General features: G+C 43.5%; 1 protein-coding gene across 4 annotated transcripts; it reads right to left on the bottom strand.

Moving 5' to 3' along the window:
* TMEM171 (transmembrane protein 171) lies at positions 1–13,724 on the bottom strand. Of its 4 annotated transcripts, none has more exons than XM_061475760.1 (5): positions 13,609–13,724; positions 7,618–7,740; positions 6,424–7,145; positions 4,662–4,803; positions 1–314 (listed from the first exon to the last, which is right to left on the bottom strand). In XM_061475760.1, the coding sequence occupies exons 3-5, from the start codon at positions 7,052–7,054 to the stop codon at positions 98–100; spliced, it is 990 nt and encodes a 329-aa protein (XP_061331744.1). In that variant the 5' UTR covers positions 7,055–7,145; positions 7,618–7,740; positions 13,609–13,724; the 3' UTR covers positions 1–97. The 4 variants fall into 4 exon arrangements, with proteins under 4 accessions (XP_061331744.1, XP_061331743.1, XP_061331746.1 ...); XM_061475759.1 differs by lacking the exon at positions 13,609–13,724 and adding an exon at positions 12,178–12,438; XM_061475762.1 differs by lacking the exon at positions 13,609–13,724 and adding an exon at positions 12,178–12,429 and having other exon boundaries at positions 6,424–6,695.
* Positions 13,725–18,074: the final 4,350 nt, after the last annotated feature.

Genomic DNA, 18,074 nt, shown 5'->3' with positions numbered 1-18,074 from the left:
CAACATTATTTTTTTTATTATAAAATGTAAATTAATTCAAAAATTGTAAATCTGAATGTACAATTCAACTTAAAAATTAAGTCTAACTGACAGTCCTTTATGAGCTGGTGTCAGACAGAGCTAAGGAAATAGACGAAGAAGATGAAGAATATTCATTATTTGTTATGGATGCTTTTTCTTCATATTTTGGAGGTGATTCAGAGGAGAGGTATAGCACTGGTAAAATATCTGAAGGTGAGCTGCTTCCAGAAATTGTATATATGGTTTCATAGTCTCTAACAGCAACTGTTCTTTCATCGACTGCAAGCTGTGCTCTACAAAAACACAAAACTGCATATTAGCATAATTAATTTCTCTACAGTGAGTGAAATTCTACTTGACTTACATAAACATACATATGCACATGCTCCCTAAAAATCCATGGAGCAAATAACTTGCATAAGCATTAGGATTTCATTCTCTAGGCTACATTATGATTCATATGAAAATTCTATTACTTCAGAAGGGAAGGGGAAGCAAGCTGCTTTCTAGCTTTGCACATCACCAGTCACAGCCTGGCTTACGGGTATTAGGGCCTTCTAGCAGAGCTATATCATAATCTTACTAAATCTTCTTCTGATCCTTGGCTCCTGATGTACCTTCCCTTTTGTAGTCTATCACATATATGCTGTTCCCTTCCCTTATGAAATTAAAAGACCTAGAATTGCATTGAAAAAAATCACAATCCTTAGCCATTTGAGATCTTACATGAAAGGCAACTTGAAACTTTTATTAAGCTTTCCAGCAACCCATGACAGACATATGGAGTAGCATTCCTGCTCAGAGCTGGAGAAACAGAAGTAATTGGACACGACCAGACTGACAAGTTCCCAGTGACAGTCAAGGAGGGCAGCCAAATATTCATTACCCTCCTCTGACCATCATAACTAGATCCCCATCAGTTGTAACCACATGGCTCTGGTACCTGCTCATCTCAACCTGGAGCTGGTTGGCCCTGGGCATGTTGTTTCATCTGCTTCCCAAGGGAAGGGAAGAACTCATTCCTTGTGAATCACTCCAAGAACTGGCACTTGCCTTTGTGCATACATCTGGTCACCCACCAATACTGTGAGGAGCAGGAATACAGAGCATCTTATCTTTCATGGTGCTACTGGTGTGCAAAGGTGTGTGCTTAAAGCAGAGTGAGCATACTAAAAGACGAATGCTGAAATGCTATATAACAGACTGCAGTACAAAACCAACCATGTCTGGGATCAGACCATGACTCAGCTTCCTACAAGCTCTCTCATCCAGCACAGCCTCTGGCACAGCACTTGCTGACAGAGCATGCAGCAATGGACTCAAAAATGAAATCACATTTGCCTAGTAACCACTCACATACAAAATGCGCATTCCCTTCCAGCTTTGGGATCTTCAACCATGGCACTATGTTAGGAGGAACAAGACCTCTGATGCTCTTCCATGAAAAGGGGTAGGAAGGCAATTTGCAGTAGTCAAGATGCCGTGGCCGTGAGCAAGCACTGCACCATGGGAGAGCATGACTGAGTGAAATGCTCAGAGGTGGGTGGTATCAGCTCACAGGGTCTCTGTGAAGACCCTGGGAAGCACTGAAGGACAACAGTTTGATCACCCGCAGCCACAGAACATTGAAGCAAGAAGTCAAGGTTTCAGCATCCAAGGTTGAGGTCTTTTGTCCACTCCACTAAAACAAGCTAGGCTACAAACTGCCATTTTGCGTGCACATGTTCACAAGATGAAGAAGTCCAGACAGGCAAGCAACAAGGATTGAGTTGATGTGATCACATATAAAGTTCAGAGCACAAGAACTGGACATTCATGGATTGAGGCAGCTGATCCAGCTGCAGGCGATTTTGTAGGAGAATGGATGAAAGAGACGGGTAACCTGTATGTGCATCAGCAGGGAGAGCCAACAAGAAGTGTGAGGAACTATTGGTTTTGACATTCCCCTGCCACCCTTTGTTTTTTGTTTCTCAGTGAAGGATGCACTGCTTGCATTCCTTCACAGCCTTTGGTAATCTACATATTTTACCAAACACATGGGCAGGCAGCCCACATCTGAACTCAAGGCCTGAAATCAAGGGTAAAGAGCACTTGTGCCCCTCAGTTTAGTGCACGGTACTTATAGACAGGTGATACAAGAGTCATACTCTCTCTCCCACATGCTTACAAGGCTACAGCAGAACATGGGTGTTCCTGTATTCCTCCCAGTTATCCACTCCAGCCTGGTCTTCTAAATGTATTTAAATAATGTTTTTTGAGAGTGCTCTTGGACCATATTTGAATCGGCTGTCTCAGAGCTATTGGAGGTTCAGGTTCACACTCAGGGCAAATAATTTCTCCACATAGATCCATTTGCTTTGTGCGTACATCTGGAACGTACATGCCAGAAGGGAGTTACAGCACATGCTGGACACAGACATGCTCATGTCTGATGCCTAACTCTAGGACTAGCAGCAGCTGGCATGAAACACCTTCCAGCTGTGGACACCTTCACCCAGCCCAATCAGGACACAGATACTTCACGTAAATTCTTTCTAGCAGCAGCAGTTTATTTTCTCTCCTGCTTGCTCTGGCCATCCTTTAATTGCACTAATATAGCTCTGACAGCTGATACATTACACTTGCAATCTGAGAGCAGGCAAAAACTTTTATACTTAATGAAATAAAATGTTTTTTTGCACAACAATTTATCCCTGGCCATGAGAGTCACCGCTCTCTGGAAAGTACTTTCACTTGATCAACCTGATATCTTCTCATACCTACATCCGCCCTTGCCATCCTGAATTGGCACGTGTTTATAGCCCTGAGTAATCAACAGGCTGTCATCAACTCTGTACAAAAAGCACTTTCTCTGAAACAATTTAAGTGGAAAACCCTCAGACCATTAACTGTGTGCATAGCTAGGATTTATTAGGCTCTGTATCCCTCAGCATACGTCATCAATCTCAAGCTGGACCTCAGTCAGTGGGAACCAAACACCGAGCATCTTCCTTCCCTAGGTGGTATGTACATGACCATTTTATTTTGTTTGGGGGCTAGTCCCACTGTGCACTAGAGAGAGTGCTATACCAGTCATCAAGAAGACTGAGTAGGGGTTTTGATAGAGGTGTTTATTCTATGTTAAAAAAATGCAACACAGTGATTTTGAGAAAAAGCAGAAAAACAGCCTGGCTTGTAATAATAGCAACAGAAGAAGGCATCTGCTGTCTCCAGCAAAGATGGAGAGGAAATGTTTGGAGGAGGGCAATAGGAAGTTAAAGACAATATGAGGAGCTGTTGACAATGACTGACTAGAGAACAGTGCCTTGCACAGTGGGGCTGAGCCTCAAGAATCCATCAGGTGCACTTCAAAGGATGACTGAAAAACCACAGACATGGCAGCACACAGTGTGGTAACAAGGATAAGCACCATTGCTAACACAAGTATCCTCCTCCTGTGGCATTTAGGACTTTGGGTTGGAAGAAGGTTCGTGCTTGCTCACTTCAAAAGGAAGATTAGCACAAGTTTTAAAGTGTGCCGACATCAGGCACACAGCTGGTCATGGAATACACTTCCTCGTGTGAGCAGAGAAACCTGGAATATAGTGGAAAGCCATTAAAGCAACGGACCAACAACTACGACTACTGGACACAGCTGGGCAGGCTGGAGTTTTTCCGCAATGATGGTGCTGAAGATGCTGCGGGTTGTAAACTAAAGTCATCCAATGAAGTACCACACTACCCACTGACTCACAGATCAAAAATAAGCTGACATAGGACCTCCCTAAAGGCAAAGTCAATTCTGGATCACGAAAGCCCTGAAAATGAGTTGGGGGCTCTAGGCATGTGGCATCTAGCTCTCCTGGCCAGATGTAGCTCTGGCTCCTAGTATGTGGTCCTTGCAGTACCTCTTTCACTTCCAAGTTAGCAGCCCATTGGTGGTAACCCACAGGGGATAAATAAGGCTAGAAGTTCTTCCACTGTAGACTGGAAGTCTTCAGTCACTTGGCAGCTCTCCTTCCCACAGCTTGGTAGTGGCAGCATCTAGCAAATCAGCTGTTCTCAACCTATGGAAGATTGGCTGCATGGGTAAGGTACAACACCTTGAGATGAAGCTGGCATTGCAACCTTCCTTTTAGAGCTCCTCCTGCTCTTCTGCTGCCATATCAAGGTATCCTTTTATCTTGACACACTGCCACAGCTGGAACAAGGCAGACCAGCACAACAGGTCTCACTTCCCCAAGGCAGTAAGCTAATGGTCACAGAGGGAACAGAAGCCACTTAAGTGGAGTTGCCAGGGTCACAGGACCTGGGGATAGGTGTCATTAAGGGCTCACTGCACTGGTTCTACAGAGAAAAATCTTTCAGTGCAGGTAACATGACACTGAGGCACTGCTGTCAGGGACACCTTCTCTTGGACAATCTGTGGAAGAAACCTAATCTGACTATATAAGACCACTTATTTAAGGCTTTGTTTTTACTTCATCAAAGCTCTTTTCAGTCACAATGAACTGGCAAGAATTTAACTCCCATAATGATACACTAGAAAACTTTGCAGTGCCTAGCAGAGAGTTAATTCACAGTGATTATTTTAGAATGTGGTCTTGGATACCTTGAGAAGCAGCCCATATTTCCAAAGACAGAGAAGAAAACAGTCTTACCCATCACTGAAGATAGAATGGTATGGTGGGGGATTTTCACCTGTAGGCAAACCACTTGACATAAGACAATGTGTTACAGTTTGTGACACAGGATCAGCAAAATAAGGAGGTGGTGGAGGTGGGAATATCATTACAGCATCACCTAGGGAAAAAAAAAACACCAATTACTACCTCTGAAAAACTGAGCACCACTGTTTATTATAACTGTATCCAAAAATATTTCCCATCTTTGGAATTACTTTGTCTACCTTTTAAGATAAAGTGCAATGATCACACATACAGAACAGTTATATTCTGGGCTGTTAAAGTACATTGGAGGTACATTCAACATTAAAATTATCCAGAATAAAGATGTGGCACACTGACAAATGGAAGATTTAATTTAGAAAATACAGGTGGGGAGCAGAAGTGCTCCATCTAGCTAGCAGACACAAACCCCTTCACTGTTGGCTGAACTCAGAAACTGGAAGTGCAAGGCACAGTTACTGTTGGCTCACTTTAAGGATAGGCAAGTATTTAGTTTTCCTCACATATCTAAAATAGTGCATCTTAAGTTTTTCCACAGTACTGCAGAGTTATAACAAAAGTATTCGAGTCATATCAACACCACAATGCTATTGATACATAATTAAGTGTACTGAGCAGCATATCTGCCAATTTTAACTTCATAATCAAAGATATTCAATTATTTAATTTTTAATTTAAATAGAAAGTTTGTATCTATCATTCACTACGTGATTTATACTGACATTCACAGCTGCCTGGCACCTTTCTTCCTTGGTAATTTGTCTGCAGGGACAGGTCAAGGAGCATCAAATATATTGAGTAAGGTGGCGGTATTTTCTAGCTGTGTCACTATTGTTCCAGAATGCCACAATGTCAACCAGACCTCAGCCTTCAGCCTGCCAGTTTTCCTATTCCTCATGGAAATATAAAAGGAATCCACTAATTTTGCTTCCTTGCCTTTAAAAACAATGTGAATTTCTTTTTATGACCCTTTCATTTGTCCTGGTGTCTGGAAAACTGACTTTATACCTTCACATCTTCTAAGGGTCACCAGGTTAGAGGTCTGTACACCAGTTTGACAGGCAGAAGGAAAAAGGTTTTGCATAACGAATTTCAAGTATAGTGAGTCAGATGACAGTCAAGCAATATTATGATTGACTAATCATTTTTGAGAGGTAGAAGGTTACCAGAATAACCTATGTATAGAATATGTTCATGGGCTATTAAAAGCAGTGGTATATGCAAGGGAGCATTCCCTGCCATCATACCACATCTACTCAAATACTGTGCAATTACAGAAGCATTTTGCAAGTACATCTCTGGCCATGATTAGAAGAAATACAGCACACTTCTTACAAAACAGATTTTTCTGGGTTTGGGGGTCAGAGCTTAAGGCTAAAATAAATCTTAAATAAAGTCATAGAAGTCAACACACCTGTGATTTGCAGTGTCAGCTACACCCTCTGGGAAAGGAAATTGGATTGGACTCATTTGTGTTGGATTACATGGCTTCTTTTGCACAGGCAGTAAGACCCTTTGCTCTCTCAAAGGTTTTGCCTTTTAGAGAAAGGTAACTGAACTGATCTTACAAAAAAATGTAAGAGACAAAGTAACATTTTTCTGTTTTGGCTGGTTTGACATATCAGAACTGACATGCTTAGACCTCAAATAAGTAATATTCAGAGGTAAATAATTAGTGGGAACCCCCCCCTTATTACTAACTCTCAAATGTAAAGTTCACACACTATTTACCCACCTACTGTAACCTGAAAAGGTTCAGGCCTCTGAGGTTGTTCTTCACTTTCACAAGATTCTTGGCTGAGATTTAAGTTTTGTTTCTTTTTAACATGAGCTATCACGAAGAAACACAACCCAGTGAGCACAATCAAAGGTCCCATGATTTGAAGAGACAGGAATCCACAGCCCTGGAGGTCCACATCAGAACTGCCAGTGTGGTTGAGCTGTATGGTGTGCCAGCTGGGGCTGCAGCCAGGAACCCAAATGCCCAAGATGCTAATTAGCATTCCACTAGTTAAAAACAGGAATCCAAATATGAGAAACTGGGCAAACTGACAGTTCCCACGACAAAAAACAAGACTGTACACCTGCTCATTCTGCAACTGTCTTTGTCTTATATACAACCTGGCCCTTGATCTTGCCAGTAAAATACAAACCAGTCCACTTACAGCCAACACAGGCCCAGCAGCCTTAAGGACCTCGTTACAGTCACTGAATGTTCCAGATGGGCACGACTGCAGAATAAAGACTGAAAGCAGGAATCCAGCGCATAGCAACACAGCTCCACAAACAAAAAGGAAAAAAATAAGTTTCCCATGTTGTTCATTATTTCCTTCACCCCCTGGTGCAGGAACAGCCACTGGATACATTACAACACAATCTTCTTAAGCAGATGAGTTGGGGTTTTTTTGTTTGACTGTTTTTCCTGTTAGCATTAAGTGGCAGAAAACTACAGTAGATCTGTGAACAGGAAAATACATTAATAAAAATAAGAAGAAAAAAAAACCCAACAGTGGGACTAGCTACATTACAATATTTATTTCTGCATTTGCTACTTGGCCTATATTGTATATACTTGGTCTATTTTCTGTTTTGTAGTACCTCCATTATGGATTAAAGGGCCTATTTCAGTCTGCTGCCATTGAATGCTGATGAAAAGACAGAACCTGCTTTACAGGTAGACTGAAAAAAAACCCTGCAATTGCTGCTGCACATCTAAATGAATTGTTTCTTTAGATACACGGTCTTACAAATAAGGGGACATTATTTTCAAAGGCTGAATCTGGGGAACAAGGACAGGCTACCTTTCCTCTTGAAAGCAGAAAGCTACAGGAAATTTCTGCAGTGAATGGCAGAAAATGAGAGCTCTTGAGAGAAACTTCATGCAAATGAACACTGATGATTATTGGACTTTAAAACTTCTAATGCATACCTTTTCAAAGCATATAAATCTTGCTTCTCCTTCCACAGGCAATAAAAGCTTTTCTGTTTCTTAAATCAGCTTCTGGTCCTATACAGCTTCAAGAGCAAGCATACAGAAGATTTTGGTTCTGTTCTGAAAAGATTTAAGAAAAAAAAAAAGACAATTTAAAAAGCTATACTAAAGACTGTGTACTTCATCTCTCACCGATTCAATAGTTAGAGTTGGTAAGCATACTGCTCCCACACTTTCTTTAAACTTCCCATACTCCTGAATTCTTTGTCTCTGCTACAAGAAAGCTTTAAAAAGAAATATAACAAAAGTGACTCCCAGAAGGCTTCCGAGCCCACAGGAGAAAAAATTCAGCAGTAAAAGAGAAGAAAATATAAACTAGTGCTGAGGCTAGTCCATATGGTAGTATGGATGACAAATCTGCTGGATGTGGATAAACCGGGACAGGCAAAGCCTGACAAAGTTAGGACCTAGTGCCATTCAGTGAGCTCTAAGGAAAACAAGATCAAAAATTATTTCTGACATTATGCACAAGGAAGTTTGTGCTGCTCTGACACTTTGGACTACAGGGGTCATAAGGACATCTGTACTCTATACTACAGTGACTAGCAACCATGAGATCTCAGGTCCAAGTGGCTACATCCATCAAAAGTCAACCTGAAACCCAGGGGAATTTCAGACTATGGAAAATAAAATCTGGATAAACCACAAGAAAGCTGTTCCCTAACAAGTATAGGAGTTACTTATGTGCGCTCATATTGCAGCGTTTCAACACTGCCCTCTTCCCTTCACCCACAACCTCCCATGACAGACAACCTCATCTATTACTTGGTGGGTAATATCAGGATATACTGGATGTATCAGAAAGGATAAATATGGACTGGAGGAGTTTGTTACAGATAGAAGCAGGGACTCTACTTAGTTACTGTTATTAGTTAGTTAACATGCAGACTTTCCTCTACCAGCTTCCACTGGCCTGCTACTCATTCAGATGACCAGAAGCTAGAAGTCATGTTAGATTGACTCCTCCTTACATGTGCTTCGTAACAGTTATTCCACAAGAAAAACAAAGTATTATGTGATTTTTGTAAACAAACTGTTGAACATATGTCAGCCACAACAAGCTTCCCATCACTCCCTAGTAACTGCAGTGCCCCACTGGGATGAAAACAAAACGCAACCATAAAAACCCATGCATCAGTCAAACATGTAATTATCTGTTTGCAATGCAAAGCAATCTATCAAGTCATTTTACTTAGCCACTTGTAAGAGCAGGACCCACTTAAAGAACTGGCTGAGCAGACACATGAATGGTGAATTTCTTAGATGTATTACTGCTCAACGTCAAACTAGACTGCCAGCAGCATGGGATAAGGCAGAGAGTAGCATGCAGGTAAAAGGCACAAGAAGTGCTAAGCTCAACAGGCAAGCAAACAGGCTATACCAGCAGCAGCAAGAAGGCCACACTGCAGGAAGAAACAAAGTCTCCCAGCTGGCTATCTTGAATACCAAAACTGAGAGACCTCCCTTAATGCATCCCATCACTGTGGTCAATTAATTTGTAAACTGCGCCTGCTAAGTGTTTCTTCACTGTTCTGGATTCAGTCTATGTACCTGCTACGATTCGAAAACCTGCTAGCTGAGGTTCCCCTGGTAGAAGAGTCACAGTTTCAGTCTGGAAAAAAAAATGTTTGTAAAGAATACTAAAGATAGGACAGTATATCAACAAAAAGAAATTAAAGAAATTATGATTGATTTCAACCTGAATACCATTAGCCAAGCACACTTTCAAAACTGCATGAGCTGGAGTCAGTTTGAAGGCTTTCCTTCTGAGCAGAGAAATTGGATTAGTTTAGTCACTCCTCCTTCCTTGATTTCACTGGTCTTTCTGAAATTAATACAACTGTTTCTCATAGCTGCACATCATTTCTCATAATCCTTCACATCTAGGAATTTCCCCGTTTTTATAACTGATCTGAAGTGGCTCAGATTTACTGTTCTACAAATGCACAAAACTGAATAAAGGGCTTCTGAAGTACAAAAAAGAAAAAATCCCATCAAAGCCCAGTTTCAGACTCAACTGTCTTGAGATACTTTTTGCTGAGGCACATTAATCATTATAACAGCAATAATACACTATAATTAGAGATAACTCCGAATCCTTCTTTTGCATTTCACTCCAGGGAAGAAAACATGAACAAGTACAAGTGAATTGGGACAAAAGGAAATAATGAAGGGACCAGGTTGAACAAAGCCTTGGGTGAGATGGTTTAGTGTGAGGTGTCCCTGCCCATGGCAGGGGGGTTGAACTAGATGATCTTAAGGTCCTTTCCAACCCTAACTATTCTACGATTCTATTCTACGATTCTAAAAACAAAATCCAAACATTTAGCCCCTAAAAAGAAGTATCTGTAAATTTGTTCTCATTACACCAGCACAGCGTCTGCTTTTCTTCCACCAATCTTGTTATGAGATTAAAACACACATTAGAAATGAAGCACGTGCATATTTTCTTCATTCTTTCAGGCCACAAAAGAAGGAACATTCAGAACAGTCTGTTGTGGCTTGGAAGATGAAAGCCACAGATTTAATGCTGCGAAATTGAAAGGAGGACTAATTTTCATTTATGCTACCACCAAATTTCAACTAAAAAAAACAATGCAAGATTAAGCTTTATTTCTTGTGTTTCAAGAAGTAGTATTTTAAGAAAGAAGTAAGCCTTATATTGACTATGTGCTTGAAATACTTCCATTAAATCCGATATATGCAGAGGCACAGACATAAGAGAATTTTCCTTTTATACTGACCCAAAGTCTGAGAGCAGACATGGAAATACTAGGTCAGAAACTGCTAGAAGATCTGTTAGTGTGGAGGCAGCTAAGGATGAGGAAAGAGGGAACTGAAACATAGCTTGTAAAGGAAGTCTGGTTATGAGCTTAAATGATATACTGCGTTATCCTTTTGTAAGTCTAGTCCAAGCCAGGTATATTCAACACGAAATAACATCACAATCATCTCATCAATTTTCTGTATAATACTTGCATTACAAAATTCACATTATGCACAACTCCAAGAATTTTAAAATACACGTTTTAATGACGGAACAGGGACTTTTTGCCTGAACCTTCAGAGTTCATATTGTCCAAGGTTTCCACTGCAAACACCAGGCTATAAATTTACTCCCCCTTACCCATATGAAATTTGACAGCCAGGTGCAATTACATGAATTCAGGAACTGAGGATTAAAAGAAAAAAGCATTGGAAGAATTAAAATGCTGCTGTCCCTCTGTTTTATGTTTCCCAGAGAAGGCCCCATTCCTGCTCTTTTGCTTGCAAAAGCACCCAAATGATTTCATGCAGAAGGATGAGATCTATCCTGTGTTTTTTATTTCAAAAATTACAATACCCTGTCAGTTGTAGTCCACAATGGAAACCCATTAGAAGTCACAAGCCACCCTTTTCAAGATTTTTCTATTTAAGTGTTTTAACCCATACTTTCAATTCTTGAGCAGCTACTGGGAGGTTGCCACTGCCACTGTGGCTGGGTGGGTTTTTGTTGTTTTTTTTCTTGGGGGGGGGTGTGTGTGTGTGTGTTTTGTGGTGTTTTTGTTTGTTTGCTTGGCTTTGTTTGGTTTGGTGGTGGTTTTTTGTTTTCTTCACAGATTTCAAGTAAAACCATGACTTCTGACAGGACAAGCTGCCTGGAAGGAAAAGTCCTGTCAACTTCATTCAGTTTAACTTCCATATCAAAACATGAACAGCTCTCCACTTCCTCTCACTCTCTGTATCCAGTTCCCTCCTCCATTCTTAACTCCCTCTGTACCCATGCCATTTCCTGTTCTTTATCATATCACAATTTTCCTCCAGATTGCACTCTGAACTTGACATTCAGCAGAGCACCCATCCATAAGTACAGATGGTTAAACCGCACTAAACTGGAGTCCACTGCCTTCATTCCCACAGTATTCCCTCCCCATGGTGTTTTTAATCATTTGTATTAAGAGCTAGGGGGAAATGCTTGACAGGTTGAACTTCCAGTTTTCTACTTTCAAGCAACATTAACGCCACAAGGACTAACAGGTTCTGAGATGCCAAACACAACCGATTTGATCTCTTGCTTACACACTCTTGGATCAGTGCCTAACAGTGCTCTCATCTCATGGAGCATACAACTCCGATATCCCAGGAGGATTTCTCTAAACAGGGAGTGGATGCCACAGAAAAAAACCTGCCCATATGGACTGACAAAATGATTGTGTTAGCTCACACTGTAAGAAGAGTAATGCTGTTATTTACGACCACTGAAGGTGGGGCAGAAGTCAATGTCTGGAGAAGTGAAGGAAAGCAGCTGCAGCAGGAATTTCCAGAAGATGGGATGAATCCTGACAGTCTCCAGACACGTGTGCCAACGATCCTTCTCACCACAAACTGGCAGTCAGAGATTCTGACCTCTACCAGGCAGAAATGTGCTCCATGAAGAAGCTGCTAGCTACTACCCCTGTGGGCCACAAGAGAAAAACAGCTGGAGTAAAAGCTGGTTCACAAATGTTCCCCAATCACTCTGGCAGGCAAGAAAACCCTGATGACACAGTTGGATGTGAGGACCCCAAATGGATGTGTCTGGACACAGAGGAGCTTGCAAAGCACGATTTGGTAACCCACTGATTAGATGCCTTGCACGTAACTAGGACGGCACCTAGATTCAATAACATGCTCTGAAGGTTCCCATGCATGTAGGTGGGATGCTTTTTACAGGACCCACTGGTGGACCCAAGAGCTGGGACAAAGCAGCTCCTACTTTCTGCAGTACCTCCAGGAAGGCTGGAGAGAAGGTAGACAGACACAGGTAAAGCCAGAGCTGAATTTCTTCAAACAGGTAACACAAGACAGACCAATTGCTGGCAAGTTCAGGGAAAGTCTGTCCCATGAGTCTGATGTACCTCAGAGTTGCAAAAGCCACAGGAAGATCTTCCAGAGGGTAGGTCAGTGACCATCAGGAAGATGCAAGTCTCCAAAAGCTACTCAAAGCCTTCCTGTCCTGGTTTCTTGAGGTTGGCTTGGAGCATTAAATCACAGCCAACTCACAGACAAGCAATTAAGCTGTTACTCCATCTGGTGAATACAGCATCCCATGGGATAACCCTCCTCATGCATCAGCCCATCCGGCATGCTCTCTGCTAGACACTAACTCTTTTAAGTCACGTTAAGGTCTTCAGCAGGGCAGATCATGCCCGGAGAACACAGCTCCCACGCTGGAGCAAGGGGTGCCACCGGGCTGCCCGTTTACCCACTCCTGTGAGGGAGCAGCACTTGGCCGGTGTGGGGCCAGCCCATCACCCCAGCAAGCGCCTTCTTACCAGTGCCTTCCCAGGTGTGTGCCACCAGCAGTAACTGTACCACGGTATATCAGCAGAATAATTTATAAAGGCCCCGTCAGAGACATCTCATCCTCTCACTCTAATGGCGTCAAGGTCACACTGGGGGGAAGCGGTGTGGGGAGCGGTGGGCTCTCCAGGGAGATAAGGCTTTCCTTACCGCAGGATGTTTATACCCCGGATAAGCGAGACGCAGAGCCAATGCCCTAGCCTCCACGCTTGAGGGAGTGAAAAACACAGCAACAGCAGCAGCAGCGGGAAGACACGGCACAAGCCCACCCGCCCAGCCGCGGCCCCTCCCGGGGTCAGCCGGGGGACGAGCCGCCCTCCAGCAGCGCCCGCCTTCCGACACAAAGCGTGCCTGCCAGGGTGCCCCTCTCCGCACCGCGCCTGCCTCCCCTCGCACCAGCACTCCCAGGCTCCCCGTGCCCCGGAGGACCGGCCGGGGGACACTCCCTGCTTTCGCGCCCGCCTGGTCGCTGCTTTCAACTCGCGGCGGAAGCTGTGACTGCCCTGGCAGCCAGAGAAGCGCCTCCCCACGGCCTCGGCCCCCCGCGGTAGGCAGCGCGGAGCGGGAAAGGGTCGCCGGCGAAGGCCTCCGAGCATCCTGCCTTACCTGGCCGCGGTGCGAGGGACTAGGGTGGCGCGGCTGCCGACGCTATTTAAGCACCTTCGCCAGGCAGCGCGCACCTGGGCGGGGCAGGGCACGGCCGGGCCGGGCCGCACCGCCCCTGGGGACCGTGCGGCTGCCGTGGCTGCTGCGGCACCGCCTCCCCTGGAGCCGAGCGCCCCGCCCGGCTGTGGCCTCGGTGGCCCGGCGTCACGTCTCCGCCGAGCCGGCTCGTCCGGTCGCAGACTGGGCGCTTCCCGCGGCCCGCAGGGTGGGGGGCGGCTCCGCCGTCCTTTGCCCACAGGGCAGCCCCGCCGCGGGGCTGTGCCAGCGGACGGGTCCGCGTTGGGCTTTGCCCGCGCCCTTGACGGGTGAGGAGGAGAAGGTGCGGGTGCGAGGCGGCCCTGTCTTGGTCACCGCGCTCCAGGCCGGCGCTGAGGTACCAGCGTCCTGCGGCGGTGCGGGAGGTTGCTGCGCGGCTGGGAGGTTTCTCAGCTCATGGAATGGACGCTCAGCACTTTGGGCAGGGCCGTTGCATGTGTCCCTGGAGTCATGTGTAGGTGGCCGTGGTCTGGCGTGCCTCTGAAGTACCGGTGGCTTCGAGGTGAGGCAGGTGAGCAGCCCTCTTGGGGAGGTTGTGCCACATCTCCCGTTTCAGGAGCCCTTTGGTCACTTTATGCTTGCCAACCTTAGCCTTCTGCACACTTGGGAACTTGACCGGTATTAGATGCAGGCCAAGCTTAGATGTGACTGATTTCATAGAGTCATAGAATGGTTTGGAAGGGACCTTAAAGATCATCTGGTTCCACTGCCCCTGTCATGGGCAGGGATGTCTTTCACTAGAGCAGGTTGCTCAGAGTCCAACCTGGCCTTGAATACTTCCAGGGATCGGGCAGCCACAGCTTCTCTGGGGAACCTGTGCCAGCGTCTCACCGCCCTTAAAGAATTCCTTCCTGATGTCTAATCTAGGTCTACCTTCTCTCAGCTTAAAGCCACTTTCCTTTGTCCTGTCTCTACATGCCTGTGTAAAAAATCCCTTTACAGATTTCATGTACCCCCTTCAAGTACTGGAAGCTGCTCTAAGGTCTCCCCAGAGCCTTCTCTTCTCCAGGCTGAACAATCGCAGCTCTCTCAAATTGTGATGAATTTCTATGAAATTCAGAATTTCTTTCAGTGATGGCCAGTTTAGCCACTGGACATGGGGGAAGTTGGTTTCTCTCTTACTTGCTAGGTGCCCGCAGTGTGGAGGAAGAAGCTGGCTTTGGTAGCAGAGACAAGAGCTGTGAAGTGCAAGGAGCGGCTGTGTGAGACGACAAGGAGCCAGGGGAGATGGGCTAGGTTGTGCCACATGTAAGCGGGTGTAGCAGTGGTAGGACCTGAATGACAGTGGGACTAAAGCTGCTCTACTGGTTAATCACAGCCTGGTAGCTGGTGAAGTGTGAGGAAAGCCACTTGGAGTTATGTGAGTCAAAACAAGGGGAGACAGAACAGGGATGAAAGGTGGAGTGATGCCCAGAAAATAGATGGCAGGAGGAAAGAGAGTGTATCAAAGTTTTGGTTGACAGGATGATAGTTTGGTTATATGGTGAGACTGGGGGGAAATGGGATAATGGGGTTTTGGAGGGGATCTAGATTCAGGTAGAGAAGTAGGGAAAACTTGGAATTCGATGAAGAACCAAAGAGTGTATGAAAATATATGTGGGGTGTAGGAAGGAGCTTGTGATGGGCTATAAGGCTCCAAGCTTTCCAGAACTTGGAAGATTCCTGGATTTTATTGGCCCATTGCTGTCTTGACTGTTTTATGTCCCATTCCAGCTCCCACCGACTGCAAGGTGGGCTTCAGTTGTTAAACACTTGTATGCTGTTGTGAAGAGTCTTAGGGTAAGGAGAGACTTCGAAGTAATAATTCCTGTATTCTGTGAAGAGTGAAATATTTTAGTGAAGTATAAAAGCAGGGAATAAAAAAAATGCCTGAAGAGAACAAAAGGTGAGCACTGATTGTTATGAATACACGTTGAAGCTTAAGTCTTGCAAAGAGTGGAAGAGTGTAAAAAATGTATAGTCAGGCTATTTTATGATATGTGACAACAGTGACAAGAGATTTAATTATGTTTATGTAGCAGTTTTCTAATACCTGATTCTGGTTCTGTTTTTCTTCCAACATGAAGATGTAATAATAACAATAAAAAATATTTATGTGGTGCTCATTTCTATATGAAGTATTTCATCAGGCTAAGCTTTTTTCAGTTGTCTGATACCATTAAATGATTCAACCACTACTGTGCTCTCTTTTCCTGTTATGTAAATACTTAATTCCTTTTATGTAAATATTTCTCATGCCAAACCTAACATGTCCTAAGGATTTCACTTTAAAAAAAAAAAGTCAGGCTTGACAAAAGTTGTCGTGTTTGCTGGCTAGCATCTACATGCAAATGATTAATGAGTTCTCTCTCCAAAGCTTGTCACAAGCTTTTCCCCTCCATCCACCACTTGGGTTTCTTGTAGTGTTGGGCTTCAGGATTTGACACCAGTGATGAAAGAAGGGATTTCAGGAATATCATTCTTCAGTTAGTGAGATTCTGACTCAGCCTGGTGTGCTTTTTCAGCAGATTAAGTAGATACTGGTTCCTGTCATGGCTACAGTCATAAAACTATAATCTCGAAATGTATCTTGTGATTTAAGAGAAAAATTATTTTCTTAACTACTTTTTTAACTTTTGATATAGTAACTGTTTAACTGTGAGAAATGCATACTTTAATTCCAGATTGTAAGTGGTAATATTTGTCAATAATAGAGGTAAAATGTTTTTGCCATACAAGAAGGTACCAAGAGAGTTGTTTGTGCTAAGTCTGGATATCATTGTGTGATAGTGTGTTTTAGACGTTGATGTTAATAGAAAAAGTAAAGTATTTTGGAATGGCATGGAAAGCAGTCCTGGAACTATGGAAAGCTACAGTACATTTGCACCTGGACTATGGTGGGGAACCCAGAAATACCAGAATGTTACTGCTTTTGAAATTATTTCTGTGGTCAAAATCAGTAACACTTGTGGAGACACTGCCAATAAGATTTTAGGACCAGGAGCAGAGAAATACGGTTATTTGTAATTTATTGGTTGGGAATTGGTCAAGGCTGCTTTGATGGAAGCCACTACTTAGGGCAATAAACGGATTAAATATGAATGAAAATTTCTCATTTCATATTCCTTTTTATTATTTTATTATTTTAATGAGCAAACATGCTTATAAATGGCAAACTCATTTATGTGGCTTGGATTGTTTGCCTAATGATGGCTTCTAGAAATGAGGTTGCAAGTGCCGTAATACTAAATGCCCGTCATTTCTAGAATAAAATTCCACGTTGCGGAAGATATGTTTATCCGTTATGCCAATATGAGGCTGGCCAATAAAATCACAGTTGTTAGACTAATTTTTCTCTTTTGAGATTAGACGTGAAATACTGGATGTGCTGGGATTGTGCTTCAGTTCAAAACGCAAAATGTGATTTGCAGAACTTGTGCAGATGTTTCAAAACACAGTGAGAGAATTCAGCCTGTCCTAAACTGTCCTGATGAGAATGTAACCATTGGAGAAATACTTAGTGTTTATCATTCGTAGCAGTTAGGACTTTCTTCCTGTTAACGTTTTTCTGAAATCGTACAAGATCTTTGAGTCTAGGCTGGTGCTGTTTGCTTTGTTTTAGTCAGAGCAGACCTTTCATTAGTATACTTTGAAACAAGAGCTGCTGAAAAACACATAGAGGTAAATAGTAAATTTTACTTTATAAAGTGCAACTTGCTTTCTGTGATGTTGGGGGCCAGGTGAGGTGATGGTTCAGAAGTCAACAGTGATACAGTTCTCCAGCTCTCATTAAGTTGTGTACAGCCAGTTCACAGCAAGAGCTTTGTGTGCATAGAAACTGTAAAGCTCAGCTGAATGGCTAACAACTGTATGTTTTGTTTTTTTATGTTCTGGTAGACTCAAAAGAGCTATACTTAGAAATAGGATATAAAAATTTTTGTTTTATTAGAATTGTGAATTTATAGGCTCAAAAATGACAGAAGCATTGCTGCCAACATTCAGTAAGCTTTTGAACCAAACTTAATTAACCCTGAAATAGTTCTTTGCAGTTTGGCAGATGGCTACAAAAGAGCCACAGAAAAAAGTTTCATGCTGGATGTACTGGCAGGGAGGGTGGACTAGGCATTGAAACCCTCCTCCAAACCAGCAGCCAACTGCGCCTGTGGTGTTGTGCTCATGCAGTATACTCTAGTGACCTGTAAAGATCATTCCTTCAGGAGGAACTGGGAGAGACGCAATAACAAAACCAAGATGACTGTTCTTTTCAGGGCCTGGGCAGGGCAGGAGTGTTCACAGCTTGGCTGGCGGTCACTTCCTCCTCTTCATAAATCTTTCCCACCTTCCCCTCTCACTCTCCTCTAAAAAGTGTGTAAATGCAAGTCTTGCTCAGT

Source organism: Pezoporus flaviventris, unplaced genomic scaffold, assembly GCF_033815535.1.
Source record: "Pezoporus flaviventris isolate CSIRO_AGI_PZ_B2104156 unplaced genomic scaffold, CSIRO_AGI_Pfla_v1 ptg000090l, whole genome shotgun sequence".
In the NCBI taxonomy this organism is placed as follows: domain Eukaryota; kingdom Metazoa; phylum Chordata; class Aves; order Psittaciformes; family Psittacidae; genus Pezoporus; species Pezoporus flaviventris.
The sequence above is the reverse complement of the archived record's forward strand: the minus strand, read 5'-3'. Positions and strand labels throughout refer to the sequence as shown.